The following is a 27,769-nucleotide window of genomic DNA, read 5'->3' as shown; positions in this document are numbered from 1 at the left end:
ATGTTAGCTCTTTTGATTGCGCTCAGTGTTATAAATTGGTTGGAAGCATAAGTGGTTATGTTCATGTATAATCAGTTTGTCCACAGTTTGGCTTTTCCAGAGAGGTCGGGACAGGCCTATATATCCTTGCCGTCATCTTTTACTCTGTCTCCACCTGCTGGTTGAGGTGCATAACCCATTTGTGTGGATTGACCTACCTGAATGCAGAAGAAAGGAAATTATCAGGTAAGTATTAATTTCTCCTTTCCTTTTCCCTGCAGAGAACGAAACCAAACAGCTGTTTGAGATTTGGGGCACGATCCCTATGTGCCCATTGTTTGCAACACCCCTGAATAGAGAATTCATGCATCACAGTGGGAGATATGTCACTGCCCAGGACACCAAACTCTTCCTGCCCTGTTAGGATTTAGCACAGTGAGTCCTCCTGATGGAATAGAACCAGATGTTCCTGATGTTCTGGATAATGCTCTTATAGCTTCCTTTTTATTATAATGTGATTTATCCACGCAATGACATTTCATATTCTCTGTCTCTGGTATTAGAGAATATTTTCCAGTTTGATTTGAAAACCCTGGGGTCTATGGAGGAAACTGATTCTAGGGGCAACATAGAGGGAACAAATCTGGCATTTCCCGGGGGAGAGGGGTCCTGGTGTCCTCTGTTCCATGATAAATTTTGAGGAGAATAAATCCAACTGAGATCTAATGCACGCTGAGCCCCTTCATGTGTTTCTGAGTGTTTCTGATTTGTTTTTCAGGTGCAGGTGACATTTGAGGACATCGCTGTCTATTTCTCCCAGGAGGAGTGGGGGTATTTAGATGAGGGGCAGAAGGAGCTTTACAGGGAGGTGATGAAGGAGAATTATGAGACCCTCATCTCCCTGGGTAAGGATTGCACTATCTGCATGTTTAGCAGACTCGAGGGCTGATTTATTGAAGGTGTTTGTGACTTTTCTCCTGACTCCAGCTCCAGCATTGCTCTGGGTCTGAGCTGGCACCTGAGATTGGTTGTTTGGATCTTTTCACGTGAGACGGCCCCTGTGAGGCAGACTAGGAATTTATCTCAGATGTCTTACATGAGGCACTTGCTAGGGAGCATCCACAAAGTTTCTCATGGGACTTGACTGAGCCCTCAGCAGCAGGACCAGGATTCAGACCTGAATGGGCCAAATTTTAAAAGCGTTACTCGCACTAAAAGATGATTCACTGTACGTACCAGGATCAGTCCAGCCCGTGGGTTATGTCCCCCCTTCCAGCAGATGGAGTCAGAGCAAAAACTGAGAGGGCGGTTCCTCATGACTGGTGCGCGCCCTCTGTAAACCTTCAGTATTTCTCTGACTCCAGCAGGTTTTGGTTGCACCTTCGGTTCTCCCATTTTCTTTCTGTGAGAATAGGCTTTGTTGATTTATTTCTCCTGTTTTCTTGTTAACACTTTTTACTTGGATGGATCTTATTTAAAAAAAGGCAAAGGCTTTTCATTGTAGCTTTGCTCTAGTTTCTGTGGGCTGTCCTGCTGCAAGCTTGCAGGCAGAGCTTTCATTCAGTGGCAGACCTGTCATCTTTTGTATTTATTGCTGTATCGTTTTGGGGGTAAGTTTGTTAACTTTCCTTTTACAGGACTGTCATTTGCTGCCTTTAGAGGTGAAGTTGGTGGTCCAACGTCTCCCCCTCGATATCGACCCACTGCCTGGAGATGTCATTTCCTCGGGGCAGCCCCTAAGCTTCAGAGACGCGACATCCCTCTGGCTTGAAAAAACAAAAATGGAACGGGTCGTTAAAGTTAGTCAGGCAGCGCAGGACTTTGATTTCATTCCTGCTGTTAAAGGTTTTCGGAGATCTGGGTTCCAAGCCCTTCTTTACTTGCCTCCATGCTGCGGCTGACGCGATGCAGCGCCTGCGGGGGGCCCGGATCACGGCTCTCCCGGGAAGGCCTGTGTGCTCGGTGCCTCCCCGGCGGGGAGAGCACCTCGAGCCCTAGAGGGCGGTCTGTTTCGCGAGCAAATATGCACCTGGCTCTGAGGAGGTCTGCCCCATTCCCGTCCAACGTGGGAACGGTGGTCATCTTGGATCCACTACTTGCTGCTCCAGCACTGCCTCCCGGGGATTCAGACCCGGACGGACCTCATTCTCTTCCGGTTCTCTTTCTGGCGCTCCTCCCCTATGCAGAGCCGCCCTCAGAGAACCCTCCGCCCCCCCCCCCCCTTGACCATCCCTTCCCCGGAGCCTTTTTCCACAGAATTTATTCTGCTGATGCATGGGGCTTATTTGGCAAGGCTCTGCCAGCACCAGGATGCGGTTTTGGCTCCCCCTCCTCCTAAAGTGGTCAGTCTAGGGGAACTCCTGGACGTGGCAGGGGGGCTTCGGAGATCAGTACCGTCATGGCCCGGTACAGCACCAGTATTCTGGCCCTGCCGTTCCAGTGGCCCCTTCAGGATCCTCTAGGGTTCAACCGGTTGCCCATCCAACCGGTCCTGACCCGACGCCCTCAGCGCAAGTCGAAGGGGATGTTCCTCGGGTTCTACGCCTTTTCCAGAGCGATGAGATAGTTCCACTTATCACACATGTCCTGGCCAGATTAGTTATTGAGGCCCCCCAGGAGGCTCCTGCCTCCAGCACTGCACCGAAGAGGGGATCCCTTCCTACCAGGGCTCATGCCACCTTCGAAGGCTTTACTTTTCATCCTAGGCTCCTCCAATTGCTGTCCAGGGGGTGGGAGAATCTGGAGGCCTCTCTGCGGGTTGGCAGAGTGATGGACAGACTGTCTCCACTCCCTGAGGAGTCCCTGGAACTACTTAAGGTACTGAAGGTGAATGCGTCGGTATCTGCAGTCACGGCTAGGACACCTATTCCTTTGACTGGAGGAGTAGCCCTCAGGAATTTGCAGGACCACAAACTTGAGGTGTATTTGAAGAGAGTGTTTGAGGCGTCCGCCTTGGGAGTTTGGGCTGCTGTATGTAGCTCCCTGATGCAGCGTGCATGACTCCGGTGGGTCCAACAACTACTCGGGACTCAGGACCTGCCTCCAGGGGAGGCACAACAGGCGGAAAGGCTAGAAACTGTCATAGCGTATGGCGCGGACGCACTGTATGATCTTCTCCGGGTGCTGGCCAGATCTATGGTTTCCGTAGTCTCAGCTTGGAGCCTCAACTGGCTCAGGACCTGGTCCGCGGATTCCTCCTCCTGGTCTCAACTCGGCTTCCTTCCCTTCAAGGGTAAGTTGTTGTTTGGAGAGGAGCTGGAGCAACTTAAGTCGTTCCGGGAGTAATAGGTACTTAAGTTACCGGAAGATCGTCCTCTGAGATCCAGAACGTACAGCTCCGGGCGGAACCGTTTCAGAGGACAACGGCGCTTCCGCCAGGTGCGGCCAGTGTCCCACAGGCCTCCCTTGTCTAGATTGCAGTCCTGGTCTCATTCCTTTCGGGGATGAAGATCAGCCCAAGACACCCTCACCCAAAGGACTGCCACTACATCTTCACAATGAAACATTGCCAGCCCACTCTTTGATTCCCCCGGATAGGAAGATGCCTGTTGCTCTTCTACGAGGAGTGGGTCACAATCACCTCAGACCAGGGCGTCCTGGATATTCTACAGAGCGGTTATGCTTTAGAATTTGCTCGACCTCTCAAGAGACAAGGTCAGTGGACACCAGAACAGGCAACTTGGCCAATCCACTGTCTAGAGACAAGAGCGGTCCGTCTTACACTGCAGCATTTTCTGCCCCTAGCACAAGGCCGAGCAGTCCGGATCCTCTCTGACAATACCACGACTGTGGCGTACATTAGTCGTCGGGGGGAACAAGAAGTCTCCATGTGGCTTGGGAGACGAACAAGCTGATGCCATGGGCGGAACTCCACCCCTCCCATCTGGCGGCGTCTCATATTGCAGGGGTGGACAATGTTCAGGCGGCTTTTTTAAATAGCCAGTGCTTAGATCCCGCAAAATGGGAACTGTCCCAGGAGGCAGTGGCACTACTCGTCACGCAATGGGGGACTCCCCATCTGGATCTGAAGGGAACGCAAAGGCTCCGTGATTTTTCAGCCGCAGAAGGGAGCACGGAGCAGAAGGCATCGCTGCCCTAGCCCTCCCGTGGCCGAGGAACATCCTACATTCTGTGTTCCCGCCTTGGTCCCTGGTGGGAAGAGTGCTCCGAAGAATAGAGGGGTCACCAGGGACCCGTGATCCTCGTGGCTCTGGAGTGGCCTCGTCGGCCGTAGTTTGCAGACTTAGTCAACCTAGCGGTGGACGGCCCGCTGCGCCTGGGGCATCTGTCGAATCTCCTACGGCAGGGACCAGTATTTTTCGACCAGAGAGATCGCTTCTGTCTAGCGGCCTGGCCTTTGGAACGGCACCGGCTCAGGAGACTAGGGTATCCAGCAGCGGCTATCTCCATGCTTCTCAAAGCTAGGAAGCCTTCCACCTCAGGTCCTATGTCCGAGGCTTGCTGCCAGTCCTCACGTCTCTCTCACGGCGTGCGACCATAGCCCAGATCTTGTCATTCTTACAGCGAGGGCTGGAGAGGGGATTAGCCTACAATTTTCTCAGAGTTCAGGTGGCAGACTTAGGTGCTCTAGTTCATCATCGGGATGGCCCTCCTCTTGCGACACACCCAGACGTTGTCCAGTTCTTGAATGGAGTAAAGCATGTGAAACACCAATTTGCAATTTATGCCCCTCGGGGAGTTTTGATTTTGATCCTTCGTATTCTTGGTGCTGCCCTTTGAACCACTGTAGAGCACTACCCTCAAGGACCTGACTCTTAAGACAGTTTCCTTGGTTGCCATCTGTTCCTCTCGTAGAATCTCGGAGCTGCAGGCTTTGTCATGTAGAGAGCCTGATCTCCGCTCTACAGATCCCAGAGTATCCTCGGGTATCGTACCATCTTTCCTTCCAAAGGTGGTCTCTTTTAATCTGAATCAGTTGGTGGAACTGCCATCATTCCAGGATGAGGATTCCAAGGAGCTCAGGTGCCTAGATGTCAAACGAGTCCTCCTTCGATATCTGGAGGTTACGAATGACTTCCGCTTCTCAGATCATCTTTTTGTCTTCTGGATAGTCCCAAGAAGTGGAACTAGGCTTCAAAGCCCACCATTGCCCGATGGATGAAGGAAGCAATCTCTACCACGTACATTGGCATGGGGCATTAACCCCCAGATGGTATTAAAGCTCATTCTCTCAGAGCTCAAGCAGTTTCCTGGGCAGAAAGCCAAGCGGTCTCTGCAGGAATTTTGTCGAGCGGCCTCTTGGAAGTCTTTGCACACTTTTGCGCATCACTATCGCTTGTATCTGCAATCAACGACCTCGGGTTCTTTTGAGGCTCAGGTCATTCGAGCTGGGATATCTGTGGCCCACCCTATTTAAGGGAATCTTTGGTACATCCCATGGTCTGGACTGATCCTGGTACATACAGTGAAAAGAAAATTATTTCCTGACCTGTTATTTTCATTCCTGTAGTACCATGAATCAGTCCAGATGCCCATCCTAAGGATTTGGGGGGGTCTTCTTTGGGTTGATCCTTCAGCTCGACTGTGTAATCATTTCAGGACCTGTTTGGGACTGACTGAGAGTTCATATTGCAAGTTTGCCTATTCAGATTTACAGTTTGATGTTCAGTTTAGTTGATCTTCATTTTTGTATTGATCCATCCAAGGGGTTTTGCTTTGTTGCTTGGATATTCTTAACCTTTTAGGTACCAACTTTCCACAAGTGGAACATTTTTTCATATACTTTTAATTACTTGCAAATTTTTTTTACCATATTTGGGTCTAGTTAACTAACATATGTAAAAAGGGGCATCAGGAAATAATTCCCTCAATGAGCAGGATCTAAAAGGTTAATACTGAAGGTTTACAGAGGGCGCACCAGTCATGAGGGACTGCCCTCTCAGTTTTTGCTCTGACTCCATCTGCTGGAAGGGGGACATAACCCACGGTCTGGACTGATCCATGGTACTAAAAGAATGAAAATTAGCAGGTAAGGAAATAATTTTCTTATACGTGAGCGACATTAATTTCAAAAGCTGCTAATTACTTGCTAGTGCTAAAAAAAGGGGCGGGGCCAGCAGTTAAGTGTGTAAATCTGGCGGCCGCTGCTCATGGCGCACTGTTAGCTGCGTATATTTCCTGCTGCTCCTGATGAGGTGTAAGTCTGCAGAAATCACTTTTTAGGACTAATATGATAGGGTGAGGGGTCTTGCTCAACTGGGGGGAGTGCAGGATGAAGAACTGGAAGGCTCTGGATGACCCCAAGATAGACTGGGCAAACTAGTGGGCTAATGGGTAAAACTGGGAATGGTTTTAACCTGAGCATGTTTTAGAATCCTCTTCCCTGTACGCATTAAAGCCAACAAATTCTTAAGGAAGAAATGTGTTGCATCTGCTCAAGTACACATGCTAGGCGTATTTTACATCATACACACGTACTTGTGCACATGATTTAAAACTCCAGCGTATCTTTGCTCACTCGCCCCCACATGCACGTACGATCGCGTGCATTCTTGTTTTACAATTAGCTGAATATGAACAGCAGGATACAAGAGGTCTGAGCTTGCTTCATGACTGTCATTACCCCGTGACATACTTAGCCTTGCACTGATATAATAGGGAGGTTTCAGCTTGTCTGCATACTTCTAGCTGTTTCATGGCCATTTTTCCCTTCTCCCATACCTGCGGATCCATTCTCCTTCCTCTTCCTGACGCTAACCATACCCAATCTCATTCCCCACTACTGTCCATTGAGAACAGCATGTGCCTGTCAGCTTCCCATATTCTCCACCCTCTCGGCCATTCTGTCTTCTGCCTTGTCCATTGCTTTACAAAGTTTTTTCTTCATTAAGCCATCACCTCTCACCCTAAGAGAATCTCACTGTCTTTACTTTCATCCCAACTGCCCTTCTCTGGATATCAATCTCAGTTCTGTCCCTCCGTGGTAACTCTCATTCTTCCCCTCAAGCTTATCCTACCCCCACTATTCTCCCTCTTCTCTCTCTCTCAGGTTTTATCTATGGAGTATCCGCTCTGTTTCCAGCAAGCTCGCCTACGGTCCTGACCTCGTATCTCTTATTCTCTCCATCTTCTCTTGCTTCTGTATTTATCTCACTGTTGTTTTTTATATTCTGTTACAGTTTTCATCCCTAACACTTTGGTGAGGTAATTCCAGGCATCCACCGCACTTTCTGTGAACAAAAAATATCTCTTGATATTATTCCTAGTCTCCCCCCATGGAACTTTATATCATGACCTTTGCTCTACAAATTATTTTCCATTCAAAAGAAGTTTACTTCTTGAGCATTATTACCTTTCAGGTATGTAAGTGTCTCTATCCTATCTTCCCCTTTCTCTTCTACTCTCCTCTCCTCTAGGTTATACATATTTAGGAACTTATCTCATAAGCTTTTGGTCCAAACCCCAGTGGTTGGTCAGAAATACGCAGCTCTATCACTGTGTGACACTGCCAGAGCAGTGATTATAGGATCAGAAACCCAGATCCATTTGCATTGTCACTAATGCATGATTAATGTCTTCTTCTATCACCAGCACGTGATGAGATCACACAGCACATAAAGGAGGAGAATCGAGAAGAACATTCTGTGGACGAAGGACTGATCCCAAGAGAATCAGGAATCGTGTTTGAGAATGTTTTGCAGTGGTCTGAGAGGAGAAACATAAGGAATAGTCAGCAGGAGTCAGAGAAGAAGCAGAGAGACCCTGCAGGAGACTCATGGGATGGAGTCACTGCATGTGAGATGGAGGTCAAAGTCATCCCTGAGTACCAGAGACATGTGAGCAGAGAGAGCCCCTTCCCGAGCAATAACAGTGATCAAAAGACTTCAGCTCTTCAGCAGAGGGAGGGGAAAGGGAAGAAATCATTTCTATGCAGTAAATGTGGGAAAATCTTCCTTCAGAAGAAAAATCTAGAAGTGCACTTAAACATACATACAACAGAGAAACCCTTCCCCTGCAGTGACTGGAGGAAAAGTTTAATTAGTAAGTATAAGCTAAAATTACATCACAGAATCTACACTGGAGAGAGACCCTTCTCTTCCACTAAAAGTGGAAAATATTTTGTTAGGAAGAAAAACCTACCGCAACACCCGCCAATCTACACTGTCAACAACCCCTTTATCTGTATGGAGTGTGGGAAAAGCTTCCATTGTAAGGATACACTAATATTGCATCATAGCCTCCACACAGGAAAGAGACCATTCTTGTGTACTGAATGTGGAAAAAGTTTCATTAGCAAATCGGGCTTCTCCGCACACCAGAAAATCCACAGGGGTGGAAGACCATACAGGTGTACAGAATGTAATAAAAGCTACACACAGAAGGGTGCCCTCCAAGTACATATGAGAATCCACACAGGAGAGAGACCATTCTCCTGTACTGAATGTGGAAAACGTTTCGTTTGCAAATCACACCTCTCCCAACACCAGAAAATCCACACAGGTGAAAGACCATACATATGTACTGAATGCAATAAAAGCTTCCGTATGAAGGGGACCCTTACAAGACATACAAGAATACACACTGGGGAGAGACCATTCTCATGTACAGAATGTAATAAAACCTTCATGCAGATAGATGCCCTCAAAATACACATGAGAATCCACACTGGTGAGCAACTATTCTCATGTAGTGAATGTGGAAAACGTTTCATTAGCAAATCACACCTCTCCCAACACCAGAAAATCCACACAGGTGCAAGACCTTACATGTGTACTGAATGTAATAAAAGCTTCCCTGAGAAGAGTGTGCTCACAACACACATGAGAATCCACACAGGGGAGCGACCATTCTCATGTAGTGAATGTAATAAAAGATTCACTGTGAAGAGTGCCCTCACAATACACATGAGAATCCACACAGGTGAGCGACTATTCTCATGTAGTGAATGTAATAAAAGCTTCATGCAGAAGGGTGCCCTAAAAAGACACATGAGAATCCACACAGGGGAGCGACCATTCTCATGTAGTAAATGTAATAAAAGGTTCACGGTGAAGAGTGCCCTCATAAAACACGTAAGAATCCACACAGGGGAGCGACCATTCTCATGTACTAAATGTAATAAAAGCTTCCTTGTGAAGGGTGACCTCACAAGCCACATGAGAATCCACACAGGGGAGCGACCATTCTCATGTACCGAATGTAATAAATGCTTCCCTGTGAAGGGTGCCCTCACAAGTCACATGAGAATCCACACAGGTGAGGGACTATTCTCATGTACCGAATGTAATAAAAGCTTCCCTGTGAAGGGTGCCCTCAGAAACCACATGAGAATCCACACAGGGGAGCGACCATTTTCATGCAGTGAATGTAATAAAAGATTCACTAGGAAGAGTCACCTCACAAGACATATGAGAATCCACACAGGGGAACGACTATTCTCATGTAGTGAATGTAATAAAAGATTCACTGTGAAGAGTACCCTCACCAGTCACATAAGAATCCACACAGGTGAGCGACCATTCTCATGTACTGAATGTAATAAAAGCTTCCCTGTGAAGCGTAACCTCACACAACACATGAAATTCCACACAGGGGAGCGACCATTCTCATGTACCGAATGTAATAAAAGCTTCCCTGTGAAGGGTACCCTCACATGTCACATGAGAATCCACACAGGGGAGCGACCATTCTCATGCAGTGAATGTAATAAAAGATTCACTGGGAAGGGTCACCTCACAAAACACATGAAAATCCACACAGGGGAGTGACCATTGTCATGCTGAATGTAATAAAAGCTTCCCTGTAAAGAAAGTCTTCACAACACAGATGAAAACTCACACATGGGAGAGACCATTCTCATGCCTTTAAATGGAAGGTCCTCTCATGCATTAAAATGGAATGTCCTTTATTAGGAAGTAAAATCTCTCAAAATACCAGAAAATCCATTTGCCCCACTACAAACCATTTACAGGATGAACTGGATGAACAGGATGGGTGAACACTTAGGGCTAGATTTTGAAAGCAGTTCCCTCCCAGTCTGCTCCAATTAAGGAACAGACTGGGAGGGCATTCCATTCCCCCCCCCCTACCTACACTTCCTCCCTCTTCCCCTCTCCTGCCCACCCCCTAAACCCTAACCTACCTTTCCCTAGATTTTTTTTTTTGGTATTTAAATTTTTATTGGAATGAAAAAGCAGAACATAATAAAAAAGTAAATATAGCCTGCTGGGCTATGTAAGTGCTACATACAAACACAACAGCAGTGATTTACAAGGAACCCAGACATTCATTTCATTTTTAACAAATAGGAAATATATACCCCATAGCCCCACCCACCCAACAGCGAGAGTCTAATTACAGATGACAATAAGGGGAAAAGACAATAAATATCCACGAGAGGAGAGATAAAGGTATAGACCCTAAAAACACAAGTTTTTCCATCAGGAGCCATGCTATCTAGAAGTTAGCATACACAGTAAGCAGATCTAAGGTTTCAGAGCAAGTCCTCAACAGTCACAATCTGCTATCTCTGAGAGTCCAACCAATGGGTGTAAGAGTCCCATATCACGTGGAAGGCGGGCAGTCTGTTTTGGTGAACAGCAGTGGGTCTTCCTAATTAATAACAGCTATAGACCCTGGCCTGTACCTTGGGTAAAGTAGGAGGCTGTGTACGTTTCCACTGTAAGGCCAGTTCCATGCGACCAGCAATAAAAACCTGTTGTGCACACTTGTTGTTCTTTGGTTAATGAGTCCAGAGGAAATAGTAATAGAACAAGCCAAGGCTCAGCAGCAACCGTAATCTGTAGAATAACGGATACCCAAACTATAATCGTGGAGTGATATGCGGGCATTGCCACTAGATTTATTTTATTTATTTATTTATTTAAAAACTTTTATATACCGGTATTAGTATGCATACATCATACCGGTTTACAATGTAACTTTAAAGGTAGAAATTACAATGAACAGGGAGGGCGAACAAGGAGGAGTATACAAAGAGCAGGAGGTGGAGGAATTAAAGCAATAAATAAAAACTGCAACGGACTATTTACAGGAATATACAAGGCGTAGGCAAGATACTTGCAGAAGTCGGTGTACTTAATCAGGGTAGGCTTGTCGGAAGAGCCATGTTTTTTTTTGTTTTTTTTTTTATTTATACTTTATTAAATTTTTCAATTATTATGACATAACATGTCAAAACAGAATGCGGGTAATATTATCTCATTATACACAAAGTACACAAAAAGTTTTAAATAATATTGGAACCTAAATTCAATAAGTTCCCATATCACTTTACATAAAAATCCAAGATATTATACCCATGTTACTATGAAATTTTTAGCAGTAAACAATCTATATCATATAGAGCTCTTCTTTAAATATATTTAAGGAAAAAAGAAAGTACAGCACCCTATTTTTTCCATTTTACGTCAAATTCTCAGCCATTATTATTCCCTAAATTTTTTTACTCCAAGAAGATTTTTAAATCCGGAGGCTCAAAATACACATATTTAACTTCATTGAGTTTTAATAAACATTTACATGGGTATCGCAATGTCATTTGGGCACCAATCTGCTCAACTAATTGTCTCAATTCCAAAAATTCTTTCCTTTTTCGTTGCGTTGTTTTAGCAATATCCGGATATATCCATATTTGATAGTTATAGAATTTCACAGATCTATTACGTAAAAATAACTTTAGAACTGTGTCTCTATCCGATGGGAACACAAATCTTACTAAAACAGTTCCACTCTTTTCCACCGGGTCATTGTCAGATGATTCTAATAACTCAGACACATTTAATGGAGATGATTGATTTTCTTTCACATTTTTAAATGAGGTATAATAGATCTTTGCCAGCGGTGGTATGGCTTCTGTTGGAATTTTTAAGATTTCGTTCAGATATTTTTTAAATTGTTCATGTAATGACATATATTTACTTTGAGGAAAATTAATGACTCTAAGATTCAAGAATCTTGAATCATTTTCCAGTCTTTCAAGATTTTTCATCTGGCTCCTCTCTCCTTGCAATAACCCCACTTGAACTTTCTGAATTTGTGTAACTTTCAACTCAAGTTCTTCAATATGTGAATTTTGTTTTCCAATCTGTTGCTCTGATTTTACAATTCTTTCATTCATTTCCATCGTAACTTCAGTCAGCTTAGAAATAGCTTTTTCCAAAGTTACAATTGCCATCCATACTGAATCTAGTGTAATAACAGATGGTTTCTCCAGTTTATTTAAGGGAGTTCTAATGGCTTTTCCTATCCCTCCAATATCCAGCACCTCCTGGTGCTCTTTGGTGGGTCCCTCCTCCATTCCCCTAATAGAGCTTCCACCAATATTCCCTCGGATATGGTTTTCTCCCGTATCCTCAGGAATTTCTTTTTCCCTTTCAGATAATACAAATGTTGAAAATTTCTTTTCAAAAGGAACATTTTCTAGATGGCTCTCCAAAAAGGGGGGAGAAGGGGTTGACGGTGCTCCCGGGCTTAGTGTAACATCTGAAGCAGGTGAACCCGGCTTTAGCTCTGAAGCTGGATTCACAGCGCTTCCCTCAGGAGTAGTCCCAGGGACTGAACTGAAAAAACTCTCAATTTTAGATTGACTGGGATTCGCTGGGGAAGATGTTACTGCAGATTCCCTCAGCTTTCCCTTCCTTTTAGTGTGGGGCATATTAATATGCAACACACAATAAAACTTGAAAAAAGAAAATCTTATACTAAACTCTTGAGAGCTATCAGTTAACTTCCTTAACTAGTTGATTGTTACTGCTATTTGAAGGCGGGGAAAAGGAGTTTAAACAAAACTTACTTTTAAGGTGAAGGAGATATAGGAGTCGCCAGGAGCAAAGCCGCGCGCCCCTTAGGCGCGCGCAGCTTGGGCGACGTGCGCGCCCTCGGCAGCTGCGCGCCTAGAGTGGGCCGATTTTATGGGCCCCCGATGACGTCAGCAACCGGAAGTGCTTGCTTCCACCGGGGCAAAACTCCTTTCACCCCGGAGCAGGTAAAAGTCCAAGAAGTAAATTCTTTAATTTTTACCAGTTGCTGGGACCTTTCCTCCTTTCTCCTTCACCTCCGGAAGAGCCATGTTTTAAGTTTTTTTCTGAACTTGGCGTAACATGGCTCTAGCCTGAGAGTGGTAGGGAGGGCGTTCCATTGTTTAGGGCCTGCAATGGATAGTGCACGGTCCCTAGTAGAGGAGAGGGGCTTTTTTCAAAGGGGGAATGGAGAAGGTGCCTTTGTTGACAGTGCGAGTGGGTCGTTCAGTGCGTATAGGACGAAAGGGTTCATCCAACCAATTGGAATTGTGCGAGTGGATGGACTTGTGCACTATGGTTAGAATTTTGAAGAGAATTCGGGATGCGATGGGGAGCCAGTGGAGTTCTTTGAGTATTGGGGTAATGTGATCAGCTTTCCTTGAGTTGGTGATGACCCTGGCGATGGCATTCTGGAGCATTTGTAAGGGCTTGGTGGTGGAGGAGGGTAGGCCAAGGAAGAGGGCATTACAGTAGTCCAGCTTTGAGGAAAGGGTGGCTTGGACGACGGTGCGGAAGTCATGATAGTGGAGGAGGGGTCTGAGTTTCTTCAGGATGTGAAGCTTGAAGAAACCTTCTTTGAGGATGGAGTTGATCTGTTTTTTGAGATTGAGTTGTTGATCTATGATAACCCCAAGGTCTCTTACTGTGGGTTGGGGTGTTATGACGTTGAAAGCTGGATCGTTGGAGATCGGTGGTTTGGGAGGGAGGTGAGGAGAGATAAGGAGCAGCTCTGTTTTGGAGGAGTTTAGAGCGAGGTGGATGTTGGTGAGGAAGTCATTGATGTTGGCAAGACATGTGTTCCAGAAGGCAAGGGCATCTGAGAGAGAGTTGTGAATGGGAATGACGATTTGAACGTCATCTGCATAGAGGTAGAATTTGAGGCCGAGGTCTGTGAGGAGCTGACATAGAGGTGTGAGATAAATGTTGAAAAGGGTGGAGGAGAGGGAGGAGCCTTGTGGGACACCTTGAGACAAGGGATAGAGTGTGGAGTTGGCGTTTCCTATCTTGACGGAGAACTTTCTGTTAGATAAGTAGGATTTAAACCATAGTAGGGCTAGGCCTGAGATGCCTATTTCGGATAGCCGGTTGATGAGGAGGTTATGGTTGATGGTATCAAAGGCAGCTGAGATGTCGAGTAGGGCGAGGAGGTAACAGTTGCCTCTGTCCATGCCTATGAGTAAGTGGTCCGTGAGGGAGAGCAGGAGGGTTTCTGTATTGAGGTATTTACGGAAGCCGTATTGGGCTGGATGCAGAATGTTGTTGCTTTCTAGATATTCTGTAAGTTGGATGTTTACAATCTTTTCCATAATTTTGGATAGGAAGGGCAGGTTAGAGATAGGGCGGAAGTTAGCGGGGTCTTTAGGGTCTAGTGTTGGTTTTTTTAGGAGGGGCTTGACAATAGCTTGTTTAAGAGCATCTGGGACAGAGCCTGAAGAGAGGGAGGAGTTTATGATGTCTGCGATGGGTTTGGATATAGTGTTCGGGATGGAGAGGAGGGATTTTGTGGGAATGGTGTCTGAAGGGTGGGAAGCTGGTTTGAGTTTTCTGAGAATAGATTCCACTTCTTTAGCAGAAGTCAGGTCAAGGGTTTGGAGGGTGGGTGAAGTGGGGGAAGGTTGGAGGGAGGGGGAAGGGGAGGTGGATGGAGAAGGGTGTTGAAATCTGCGGAGGATGTTGGTGATTTTTGTGAGGAAATACTGGGCGATTTCTTCGCTCTTAGTGGAGGCATCATTCTCAGGGATAGTGGGCTGAGAGGATTTGGTGAGGTTGGCAACATAATTGAAAAGGGCTTTCGGGTTGTACATGTATTGGTGGATCTTAGCTGAAAAGTAGTCTCTTTTTGTTTTGAGGGTGGTTATTCTATATTGGTGAAGGGTAGTTTTGAAACTTGAGGCGAGTTGGGGTGAGGGGGCTTTACACCAGTTTCTCTCACGCTGCCTGAGGGTATTTTTTAGGGATCTTAGTTCAGTCGTGTACCAGGGTTGATGATTTTTTGTGGGTTGGGTAATGTTACGTCTGGAGATGGGGCATAGTTTGTCAGCAATTTCAAGAGTCATGCTGAGCCAGGATTTGATGGCAGTCTCTGGACTGGAGCAGTCAAGGCTAGTGGATGTGTTGGAAATGGCAAGAGCCAGTTCATCTCCAGAGCAGGGTTTCCTGAAGGTGAAGGTGGTGTTGTTTGAGGGAGTGGGGGTAGTAGGGAAGTTAAGGGGGAGGAGGGCTTTTATGAGGAAGTGGTCGGACCAAGGTACAGGGGAGCAGGTGGGGGGGTGGGATGGTAGGAAGCAGTGGTTGATGAATATAAGGTCAAGGGAGTGACCAGCTTGGTGCGTGGGGGAGGCAACAATTTGTCTAAGGCCTAGAGCTTGGAGTGCAGTAAGGAATGCCTCACAAGAAGGGGTAAGGGGGGTGGCATCGACATGGAGGTTGAAGTCTCCTAGTATGATGGAAGGGATTTCAATGTTTATGTTGGCAGATAAGAATTCAATTAAGGGGGAGGGGTCCCGTTCGATGGATCCAGGAGGGGCATAAATGAGACAGATTTGCAGTGAGGGGGCTTTGAAGAGGCCAATTTCTAGCTTGGAGGGTGATGTGGTGTGAGAGAGTTTGAGATTAAGGTGTTTCTTGAAGGCTAGGAGGATGCCACCTCCTCTTTTCTTGGGTCTTGGAATGGATAGGAATTCATAGGATTGTGTAGGTAGCTGGTTCAGGAGGACAATGTCTGTTTCTTTGAGCCAGGTTTCCGTGATGGCACAGATGTCTGGCTTGGTGTCAGTGAGGAGGTCATTTAGGATGGGGGTTTTTTTGGAGAGTGATTGGGCGTTGAACAGAATGATGGAGAGGGTAGTGAGTCCAAGGAATTGGTTGAGGGGGGTAGTGAGGATAGGGAGGAGGGATTTGTAGGGGGGGGTGGGACAGGGGGGATGGGAATGGGGGAGTCTGTTGTGGGGGAGGTGGATGCGGTTGATGTGTTGTGTGGTCATAGTGGGTGAGTAGGCAAAGGAGGAGGGAGGGAGAGGGGGTAGGTAAAAAGGAAACTGAGAGGATATAGGGTAGTACAAGGCGGGGATTAAGGTATCAAGGAGTTAAACTGAGAGAAGGGCACTGAGGGAAGGGCACAAAGCTGATTAGGTAGGGTAAGAGGTGTAAATAGTGTACCATGCAGGTTATACAATGCAGGTCAGACAATGCAGGTTATACAGCTTAGATAACATGCACAAATAACAGAATAGAGCAATTTAAGGTGTTAGGGGGAGTAGTCCAGTGGCTGGGAGGCAGGCTCATGAGCACCTGTGAGAGGTGAGATAGGCACTTTGAGGAGGTGCCCACTCACTCGGAGGTCCTGGAGCTGGATGGGTCTTGGCTGAGAGGCTGGCAAGTGAGCAGCGATACCTCAGGGTCAAAAGGGACTGCTGGGTGAGAAGGAGGTCCGTGTAGTACTTTAGGGTCTTCCAGGGTCCTTCAGGGCAGTCCGAAGGGGCGCTCAAAGGGGCAGGCCCCTTTGTCGCGCTCCTTCGGCGCGTGACGCTAGGCGCGTGACGCTTGACCAGGTTAGATTTTTATAGATGACTCTTTTCTGTGTCGCTCAAAAGTGATGTCATCAATATGGGTCTTAGCATCCAGCACAGAGATTTAAAAGCGGAGTCGTTAGAAGCAGGGCAGTCTTCCAGCTGGGGGAGGGGTCAACAGCCACGAGGTGGAGGAGGAGGAGAGGGTCCAATGGAGGGCTGGGTGCAGGAAACAGCTCAATCCAAGCCCTGGATCCTGGCTTGCAGAGCAGAGAAAAGAAAGGCAAGTACCTGTACGGAGATTTAAAAGCACATTCGTTAGAAGCAGGGCAGTCTTCCAGCTGGGGGAGGGGTCAACAGCCACGAGGTGGAGGAGGAGGAGAGGGTCCAATGGAGGGCTGGGTGCAGGAAACAGCTCAATCCAAGCCCTGGATCCTGTACCTATGCTCCCACAGGTTCGCCAACAGGTGTTCGGAACAGAAGAAGCAAATCGGTATAGTCTATCAGGGGAGTAATGCCATCTATACAACATCTTATAACAATTTTCCTGTAGGCTGGAGGACATGGAACATTTATATGCATTTACAAAAATAATCTCCCATGCCATGTTATCAACAGGGAACCCAAAGTCCATCGCCCAAGCCAGCAGTTGGCGAAAAGGTTCTAAGGCCTCACCAGAAAGAAGTACATATATTTTAGAAATAATACCCCTCAGTCACTGAGCATTAATACAGTAATTTTCAAAAAGTGAGCTGGTAAGTCGAATGGAACTATCCCACACAGCCCAGTTCAGAAAGTGATAAAGCTTAGCATAAAGTAAGAAATCCACCACATAGTGGGAGCAAAGTTCCTCTTTGCTCATCAAGGTACCCTGCAGCAATACATGGTCTATACGAAAAATACCAGCTGAGTGCCAGGTTTGGGAAGCTTTAGTCTGCATGACTGGGGGAAGGATTGCAGAAGTAAAAAGATGAGTTAACAGAGTATATGCTTCCTTGCCAACCAGTATAGGTTTCAAAGCATCCCAAACTCTGAGGGTCGCCTGCAATGTGCTAGGAAAATAAACCCCAAGTGGACCGAGGTCGCCACAGTAGCACAGCGAGAGGCATAGAGCCTAACATGGCTTGTTCTAATAAAAGACTACACTCTTCCAAATATAGACAAAATTCCAAGATGCTACTATGAAATTCTTGTTATCATCATTTCATGACCATCATACTAGGCCTCATCGTATAAGCTCACGCTATTTTGACTCAGCCTTATTTATAATCATAGGTCATTCTTTGTTGGAAAGTCCCCACAAGTAACTGTTTTTTTGAAACAAATTTTTTATGCAATTAAAACTTGAGCTTTCATAGTAGCATCTTGGAATTTTGTCTATATTTGGAAGAGTGTTGGTGTAGTCTTTAAGTGCTTGTCGATCAACATATTCCGGCATTAATTTTTTCTTCACCTACTGTTTAAGAATAAGTTGTTCTAATAAAACCCATTATGGAATCACCTGCGTGCTATGCAGTGCTACTAGGGCCCGTAACTGAGCAGCACAGAAATACCTATATAGATTAGGGACACTAAGACCACCCCTGGCCTTAGGCAAGTAAAGGGTAGAATGGGCCACCCGTGGGGGCCGTTTATGCCATATGAACCCAAATAACATTTTTTGCCACTTTTAAAACAGTAGAGGAAATGAAGATGGGAATCGTGAAAAAATATAATAGTCGGGGTAGTGCATTCATCTCGACAATGGCTATATGACCCATCCATGAAAAGGTAGAGCGGGACCATTTCTCAAAATTGTCTAATAGATTGTATAAGGGGAACATAATGTAACTGAAACAGTTGATTAGAATGAATTCCAATATGAACTCCTAGGTTTTTGAGGGCCGACGATGCCCACTTAAATGGGTACTTTAGTTTAAGTTCTTGCACTGCCAGAGGGGGTAAGTTAAGATTGAGGATTTCTGACTTATCGAAATTCACTTTCAGGCCGGACACTGCAGAAAAGAGGGTGAGTTCCTTCATAACTCCCGGCAGAGAGAGGGCAGGTCTGAGAGGGTAAACATTACATCGTCCGCAAATAGAGAAATCGTAAAATGATAGCTGCCCTTTTGAATGCCCATTATAGAGGTCTCCTGTCATATGCGTGTAGTGAATGGTTCCAAAAAAGGGCAAACGAGGGGTGAAAGGGGGCAACCCTGCCTAGTGCCTCTCCTGATAGCAAATGGAGCCACATACCCTCCATTAGCCTTAACTTTAGCATGGGGGTGTTCATACAGTTTAGTTATACAATTGATAAAGTGACCAAATGACATGCTAGGAAGTGTTTGAAATAAAAAAGGCCAGTGGACCAAATCAAACGCCTTCTCTGCGTCTAAAGATAGAAGGACAGCTGGCGTATGAGAACACTGGACATAGTCAACAATATCCACTATCCGCCAGACATTATCAGCCGCTAAGCACCCTGGTACGAAACCCACTTGATCTGGGTGAACGAGGTAAAAGAACCCCATTCAAACGAGCAGCCATCACACTAGCCATAATTTTGAGGTCAATATTGAGTAGAGATATTGGTCGGTAGGAACTACATAGTTGGGGATCCCGACCCGGCTTGGCAAGAACCAAAATCCCTGCCGTATTGGACGTGACATCAATATGATCTGCATCTCTTAGGGAATTGAACATAGCCATAAGAGGGACCACAATAGTGGAAGCAAGACTACAATAATAAATCCCCATGAATCCGTCAAGACCCGGTGCCTTTTCCGGTTTTAGGTTCTTAATGGCATCTAATACTTCAGGTTTCTATTGGGCGATCAAGAAACTGCTGCTGTTCTGTTGTTAATGTCGGTAGGGGCACTGAGGCGAGGTATGCCGCAATATCATCTGCTACAATAGACTGATCCCCCATATAAAGTTTTGCATAAAAATCCGTAAACGCTGTACGAATTTCCGCAGAGGTCATTACCATACGCCCCTTAGCATGTTGAGTTTTAGCAACTAAGGTCTGTGACCTGGCCGCCCTCAATTTCTGTGCTAAGTACTTCCCTGCTTTATTGCCGCTTTCAAAATATTGCTGTTTTACTAAGGTGAGATGATGACTAAAGGCAGCATCATCAATAGAGCGCATGGCATCCTTAGCTTTTAATAGCCTCTGATAAATATTGGGCGATGCATGTAGCATGTGCAGCTTAGTGAGGCGGGCGATCTCTGCTAATAGAGACTTCCGATCTTTTTCCCTCTCTTTGTTGCAATGAGCTGCTCGAGCTATATAATTAAGTCTCGGGCTACTGCCTTCGAGCAATCCCACACAGTCAATGGTTGTATACCCTCCATAGTGTTATTATGAAAATATTCCTGTAATTGAGCTGCCAAGGAGGCTAAAAAAAATCCTTATCTTTTAATAAACTATCAATCTCCATGGATGAAAACGTTTATCTAAATCCCCAATACAAATCTCCATCCAGATGGAGGCATGATCAAACCACGTCATTGCATCTATGCCCATTCTTTGCACATTATTTTGAAAATGGGCTGAAATGAAAAAATAGCCAATTCTAGAGTATGTGCCATGTGGGACAGAGAAAAAAGTATAAGAGCGCAAGTGTGGGAAACGCTGCTGCCAGATATCCACCAAGCACCACTTTTCCAGAAAAGACTGCCAAGCTTTCCGCATCCCAGTAGGGGGAGGAGCCTTAGAAGAGCTATCCAAAGTGGGCTCCCTAGTAGCATTGAAGTCACCACCAACAATTAACTCCCCCTCTATATGATCGGTCAGTAATTGATCAATGTCATGTAAAAAGGATAATTGGTTCAACTGTTATCACAGTCAGATTCAATATAGCATTTTCCAAGCCTTTCATAATTTGCCACAAGGAGTCCATCGTTATAACCTTTGGCTTCTCCATTGGTATAAACTTTTCCAGCATTAACTTCTGGGCCAGCTTTTCCCCTCCTGCTGCGCTCCCTTTCACCACCTCCTCTAAAGATTTTGTTTCCATTTCCATGCTGCTCTTGGGTAAGTCACTCATTTTTTCAATGTTCAAATCGACTTCAGTCCCAAAAAGTGAAGAATATAATCTTTGAGGACTTACCCCAGTTGCCGCAGCGTCGGATGGTAAAGGATATGGGGGGGTAATCGGAGCGCCGGGACTAAGCGTGATCTCGTTGGCCAGCAGTGCCGAAATCCGCCCTAAGTCAGCTTCTGCAGCGGCCCCCTCCACCGGCGTTTCTCTTGCTACCGCGGTAGCGAAGAACGTCTCAATCCTTGTCTGACCATTCTCAGCAACCGGCGATGATGTGGCGGTAATCTCTCTGAGTTTAGCCTTTCGTTTGGAGTGCGGCATGATTAAAGAAATTTCTTTCAAGGAAATCAGGAGAGAGCGACTTCAGCTTCCGCATCAGGCGGCGGCCATCTTAGATTTCAAAATATAGAGAAAGAAATTGATATTCAAACAACTAAGATGCATCAGTTGGAAAATCGTGTGGAAAAGGTGGAGACTGTTCAGACTGAGATTTTAAGGGTTGAAAATATCAACTTGAAAAAAATGGAAAATATTGAAAACCAGACAAAGTTCTTGAATCTACGTATACTGAACTTTCCCTTTATCAGGGAGATATCAGCGTATGAAATGTTCAAAGACTATATGCTAAAAATATTAAAAATACCATTGGAAGGACTTCCAGTAATTTCCAGAATTTACTATCTACCAGAAAAAGGAGGGAGGCGTAAAGAAAATTTGGACCAAGTGGAAGAGAATCAAGTAAATCAAGAGAATCAAGAAAAGGAACTTAATTTGACTCAAATACTAGAATTGTCCATGGATTCTGAAGTTAAGAATAGGATGACATTATTTCTATCGTGCACTTTTCCTACTGATAGAGATATGATTATGAAAAGGTTTATGCGTAATCGCTCAGAGTTATACTATGGAAATAAGATCTGGATATTTCCAGATATTTCTCGCATAACACAAGAAAGGCGAAAGATGTTTCTGTCCTTAAGGCCAGGAGTAATTGCGAGGGGTGCTAGTTTTAGCCTGAGGTACCCAAGTAAATGTATCATTAAACATCAGGATGCAAAGTTATATGTTATATGTAACTTTCATTTCTTGTTATATGGTTGACTTTGTTACTCCCCTCATGTTATTTGTAAACCGATCTGATATGAATTTCTTTCATGAAGGTCGGTATATAAAAATGTTAAATAAATAAATAAATAAATAAATAAATAAAAGTATGTTTTTATAGAACCAACTCAATTGCAGAAATTTCTAGAGCCTGCTAACCCGTAAATACCTGTTGTGTAAAAATCAGAGTTTAATAATGACTTTTGCTACACTCATGCGACAAACCTTATTGCTTATTATATTGTTTCTTATATTGTTTCTTATATTGCCGCCTATATAAGATTCCCCCAAGGATTACTTGGAACAGTAGATAGCTTTAATGACTTTGTATAAATGGTTTATTTGTTGGAAATTGTTTATTGGTTCTACACACTGTATGATATTTACTTTGGTGTAAGTATTGAAAAATGAATAAAAAATAAATTAAAAAAAAAAAAAGGATAATTGGTTCTGGTTTGGGAAATATACATTCAGTAAAGTGAACACTCGGTTACACACTCTTAAGGTAAGAAGAATATATCTACCCAAAGGGTCCCTGCACTGAAACAAAATATCATGCACCAGAGCAATAGAAATTAGAATTCCCACTCCTGCATATCGGGAGGTTTTTTTTAACTTGCAGTCCAATAAGAGCAAGAGTGAGAGGGGAATGTTAACAGACGCTCTTGATGCCTTCGTACGTGAGTCTCCTGGACATAGGCAATGTCTGCATGCTAGGTCTGCAATTCCCTGTACATACCAGGATCAATCCAGACTGCTGGGTTATGCCTCCCTTCCAGCAGATGGAGTCAGAGAAAAGCTGAAAAGACACCCCCCATATAACCTGGTGTGGCACCTGCGATCCCCCAGTATTTCTCTGACTCCAGTAGATTGAGAGAGCATAACTTGCGGTCCTGATCTTATCTAAATTTGGAAGGTTTCTTCTGACAGGTTTGATTAAGGGGGAATCTTTTGACTAGATCAACTTTAAAGGCATAGATTACAAAAAACAAAAAAAAAAGACCAAACAGTTCCTTGGAAGGACACAGGCAGGCGAGGCAGGGCATTGCCCTACAGCCATTTTACCTGGAGATTTTTACCCTGACCCGGTGAGCTGCGGAGGAGGATTTACCGGTGGGCCGGTCAATCTCCCCCTTATTTATCAGCTCAGAGAAGTAACATTCCTCTGGGGCAGTGCTTAAGCAGAGAAGTGAATTCCTCTGGTGTATTAGTGGTCTGGTTGTTCAGGGAGGCTGTTCCCCTGTTTTGGTTTTTTTTAAGGGCTGATTAAAACTCATAACTATAAGGCAAGTGCGTATAAAAAAAGAAAAGTTGTGTATTTAAAAGCGCACCTATTCTTCAGCCATAGCCTGCCTCGATCTCCCGGGCCTCCGGAGGGGGTGGCGCGTCACCCAACTGATTCGCGTGCTTTCTTCATGCCGCGTGGGGCCGTTTGTGGTGCTTGTGGAGGCCGGGGTTCCGGCTCTCCCGCGATGGCCTCTGCTCCCGGTGTATCACCGGGGGCAAAGGGCCTTCGCAGCGGCCGATTTCGGGCCGCAGGTCAGCCTTACCACGCCCGAGGGGATATCAGGGCGAGCAGTCTGCTCGGAGGCAGAGGCCCGGCACGCTCCTGATCGGCACGAAAGCGGCGGCCATCATGCCTCCATTGGAAACTGATGCAGATTCAGTGGGGGAGGGAGAGGATCTCCCTCCTCTTTCCCTGTCGGCATTAAGCCCACAAAGACCACGATTCACAACCAGACTCGGCTCCTCCCCCAAATTTGCCCCGGGGGGGGGGGGCCCTTAAAGAGGCAACACCCGTTTTCCTCTTAGTTTGTTTTGCTTTTACATAAGGCTTATGTAGAAGCTGAAGCTGACTGGGAAAACCAGTCTCCTGCGCAGGCTAAGCTTTTTAAGGCTTCTGCGGACCAGGGGAGGCCTGAACCTCGGACACCCCGCGCTATCCCGGGGGATGGTATATCCATTTCTCTTCCAACTGCGGATCCAATAACTCAGGATCCCTCCACCCCAGAGGTGAGTGAGGATTTATATAGTGCCGCTCCGGTGGAGGGGGATGATCCACAGGTGCTCCGTCTGTTCCGCAAGGAGGAACTAGACCCGTTGATTTCCCATGTGCTTCAGGAACTGGAGATCCCAGTACCACAAGCTGTACCAGATTCTTCACCGGGAGACTCGGTGTTATCGGGGCTTAGAGCTCTGCCTCAGACTTTTCCTTTCCATCCGAAGCTTTTCCAGCTTGTGTCCAGGGAATGGGAATCATCTGAAGCCACCTTGCGGGTTAGCAGAGCCATGGAAAAGCTTTATCCGCTTCCTAATGAGTCTCTGGATCTTCTTAAAATCCCTAAGATGGACTCGGCAGTCACGGCTATTGCCAAATATACTACCATTCCAGTAACGGGAGGCACAGCGCTCAAGGATCTCCAGGATAGGAAGCTGGAAGTTTTGCTCAAGCGGATTTTTGAAGTGTCTGCTTTGTGAGTGCGGACTGCCGTCTGCAGTAGCCTTATGCAGAGGGCTACTCTCCATTGGATTCAACAGATGCTTACGGCCCAGGTTCTTCCTCCGGGGGAAGCTGAACAAGCAAACCACATGGAATCTGCGGTGGCCCTGCGGCAGATGCTTTGTATGATCTCCGCACCTCTGCCCGCACTATGTCCTTGGTGGTTTCCGCAAGGCGGCTGCTATGGCTCCATAACTGGTCGGTGGATGCCCCCTCTAAGTCTCAGCTGGGTTCCTTTCCTTTCCGGGGCAAGCTTTTATTTGGAGACGAGTTCGAGCAGCTTATTAGGGCCTTGGGAGACAACAAGGTTTACAAGCTTCCGGAAGACAAGCCCAGATCATTTCGCTCACCCGGCACATTTTGTGGCTGTTTTCGAGGGCAGCGCCATTTTCGCTCCAGCAAGGGTTGTTCTTCTTCTTCTTCCTATGTCCCCCGGCAGACGTCAACAAGGTCCCAAGCATGGGCGCATTCCTTTCATGGCAGGCGGCCTCAGTGCACTGGAGCCTCTCATGCCTTTGCCACCAACAAAGCTCCCCAATGAAGGGGCGCCGGCCCATTCCTCAGTTCCGGAGATCAGGGGTGCCTGTCCCGTTTTCACAAGGAATGGGCCAAGATTACCTCAGACCAGTGGGTTCTCGACATTATAAATCACAGTTACACTTTGGACGACCCCTTCGCGATCTGTTTCTAATATCCCCCGGTGGGTCTCAGACGAAGCAACAAGTGGTTCTTCAAACGTTGTCTCGGTTGGAGGCTCTGGGAGCCATTGTTCCGGTTCCCATGGCTGAACGTCGAACCGGTCGCTACTCCATTTATTTCATAGTTCCCAAGAAGGAGGGCTCATTCAGACCGATCTTGGATTTGAAGCAGGTCAACAGGTCATTGCGGGTCCCTCGGTTTCGCATGGAGACGTTGAGATCTGTCATTGCGGCTGTTCACAAAGGTGAATTTTTGGCTTCTTTGGATCTGACAGAAAGCTTACCTACATATAGGAATCCAGGAATACCATCAGAGATTCTTCCGATTCATGATCATGGGACAGCATTACCAGTGTCGTGCCCTACACTTCGGGCTGGCAATGGCCCCATGGGTTTTCACCAAGGTGATGGTGCTGCGCCTGTTGACTCTTCCCTTACCCGTAGTGTGGGACTATTTGCAGGTTCTTGGTTTTATGGCATCTACCCTGGAGTTGGTCCCTTGGGCTTTGCAAAGGGCACTATTTTCTCATTGGGACCCCAAGTCGGAAGAATTCCAACTGCCATTGCCTCTCCTAGAACCGGCCAGGTCCAGTCTGGATTGGTGGTTGATCCCGGATCACTTGCTTTGAGGCGTGGATCTGGAAACTCCTCCATGGATAATCGTGACGATGGATGCCAGCCTGTCTGGTTGGGGGGCAGTCTGTCAGTCCAGATCCACACAGGGCTTTTGGACACTGTCGCAGACCAAAAGGTCCATCAATCGCTTGGAAAACAAGGCAGTTCACATAGCGCTACGCCAATTTCTTCCACTGGTCCTTCACCGGGTGGTACAGATCCTGTCCGACAATGCGACTACTGTGGCTTACATAAACCGACAAGGGTGTACGAAGAGTTGGCTAGTAGCCTCCGAAGTGGACAGGTTGATGGCCTGGGAGGAATGCAATCTGACCCGCATAGCGGCATCCCACATAGCCGGAGTCAACAACGTTCAGGCGGACTTCCTCAGCCGTCAGAGGCTAGATCCCGGAGAATGGGAACCATCAGAGGAGGCGCTACGGCTCATCACCAACCGGTGGGAGACCCCCTGGTTAGACTTAATGGTGACTCGATTGAATGCAAAAGTGTCCCATTTCTTCAGTTGCAGAAGGGAGTACGGCTCAGAAGGGGTGGACGCTTTGGTTCTTCCTTGGCCTCCAGACATTCTCCTTTACGTGTTTCCTCCTTGGCTGTTGGTGGGAAAGGTTTTGCGCCGGATCGAATCCCACCAGGGGCAGGTTGTTCTGGTGGCTCCAGAGTGGCTGAGAAGGCCAAGGTTCGCAGATCTGATCAACCTGGCAGTGGACAGCCCCTTACACCTCAGTCATCTGCCGAACCTCCTCTGGCAGGGCCAGGTATTTTTCGATTAAGCCGATCGCTGTCTAGCGGCTTGGCTTATGAGAAGCAACAATTAAGAAAGAAGGGCTACTCAGAGGTGGTTATTACCACTTTTCTCCACGCTCGTAAAACTTCTACATCTCTTACCTATGTTCGGGTATGGAACGTGTTTGATGCTTGGTGCTGTGGGTTAAATGTTTCCCCGCGGCAGGCCACTGTTGTTCACATTCTTGCCTTCTTGCAGGATGGCTTAAAGAAAGGATTGGCGTATAGCTTGCTCCAAGTGCAGGTAGCGGCCTTGGGCTGTTTTCGAGGTAAATTTTATGGTATTTCTATTGCTGCTCACCCAGAGGTGTCACGATTCTTGAAGGGTGCAAAGCACTTAAAGCCGCCGGTGCGCGCGATCTGTCCGTCATGGAGTTTAAATTTGGTTCTCCGTGGCCTCTGCGCAGCTCCTTTTGAGCCTTTAAAGAGGGCTATGCTGAAGGATCTCACACTTAAGATGGTGTTTCTCGTGTCTATCTGTTCGGCTAGACGGGTCTCGGAGCTTCAAGCATTGTCCTGTAGGGAACCCTTTCTGTGTATCTCTGACTCAGGGGTTTCACTTCGGACAGTACCTTCCTTCTTACTGAAGGTTGTATCAGCTTTTCATCTCAACCAGTCGGTGGAGTTGCCGGTGTTCTCAGATGAGGATAGGAATTCTCCTTAGGCTCAAGATCTGAAGAGGTTGGATGTCCTCAGAGTTCTATTACGGTACTTGAGATAACTAATCCTTTCCGATTGTCCGATCATCTTTTTGTCTTGTGGAACAGTCCTAAGAAAGGGACTAAGGCTTCTAAGGCTGTGCCCGCTGGTTGAAAGACGCTATTGCTTCAACTTACATAGGTCACGGGCGACCAGTGCCAGATGGGCTTAAGGCGCATTCGCTTAGGTCTCAAGCAGCGTCCTGGGCAGAAAGCCACTGTGTCTCACCCCAAGAGATTTGCCGGGCGGCCACTTGGAAATCTTTGCACACGTTTGCTAAACATTAACGTTTGGATGTTAGGAATCTGAAGGTAGATTCTTTTGACAGCAGTGTGCTTCGCGAGGGACTCTCCAGGTCCCACCCCTTTTAGGGCAGCTTGGGTACATCCCAGCAGTCTGGACTGATCTTCGTACATACAGGGAAAGGAAAATTAGTTCTTACCTGTTAATTTTCATTCCTGTATTACCAAGGATCAGGAGCGGACTCTCCTGCCCATAGGCAGGAGAGTCCGCTCAGCTATTTATATTTTCTATTGGCAGATTTTTTCGAAGACTACACACCTACTCGACATGGTTCTTTTTGGTTACAAGTTCTAGTTTTTTTAAGAAGTTAATATTTGACTTGATCTAGTCATTGGTTATTAAAAACATTTTTTTTTGCATTCATTCTGCTTTGATATTGATTATACTGAGGGACTGCAGGTGGCACATCAGGTTCTATGGGTGGGGCCTGTTCAGCTTTTCTCTGGCTCCATCTGCAGGAGGGGAGGCATAACCCAGCAGTCTGGACTGATCCTTGGTACTACAGGAACGAAAATTAACAGGTAAGAACTAATTT

General features: G+C 46.3%; 1 protein-coding gene across 1 annotated transcript in view; it reads left to right on the top strand.

The window, feature by feature from the left end:
- Positions 1–830: 830 nt before the first annotated feature.
- Positions 831–27,769, top strand: part of LOC115086312 — a 93,308-nt gene continuing 66,369 nt past the window's right edge. The window contains exons 1-2 of the mRNA XM_029592745.1: positions 831–884; positions 7,531–9,703. Coding sequence (XP_029448605.1) covers positions 851–884; positions 7,531–9,703 — 2,207 coding nt within the window. The 5' untranslated portion in view covers positions 831–850. The remainder of the gene's footprint in view (positions 885–7,530; positions 9,704–27,769) is intronic.

Source organism: Rhinatrema bivittatum, chromosome 2, assembly GCF_901001135.1.
Source record: "Rhinatrema bivittatum chromosome 2, aRhiBiv1.1, whole genome shotgun sequence".
NCBI lineage: Eukaryota > Metazoa > Chordata > Amphibia > Gymnophiona > Rhinatrematidae > Rhinatrema > Rhinatrema bivittatum.
This window is presented reverse-complemented; position numbering and strand designations above follow the sequence as displayed.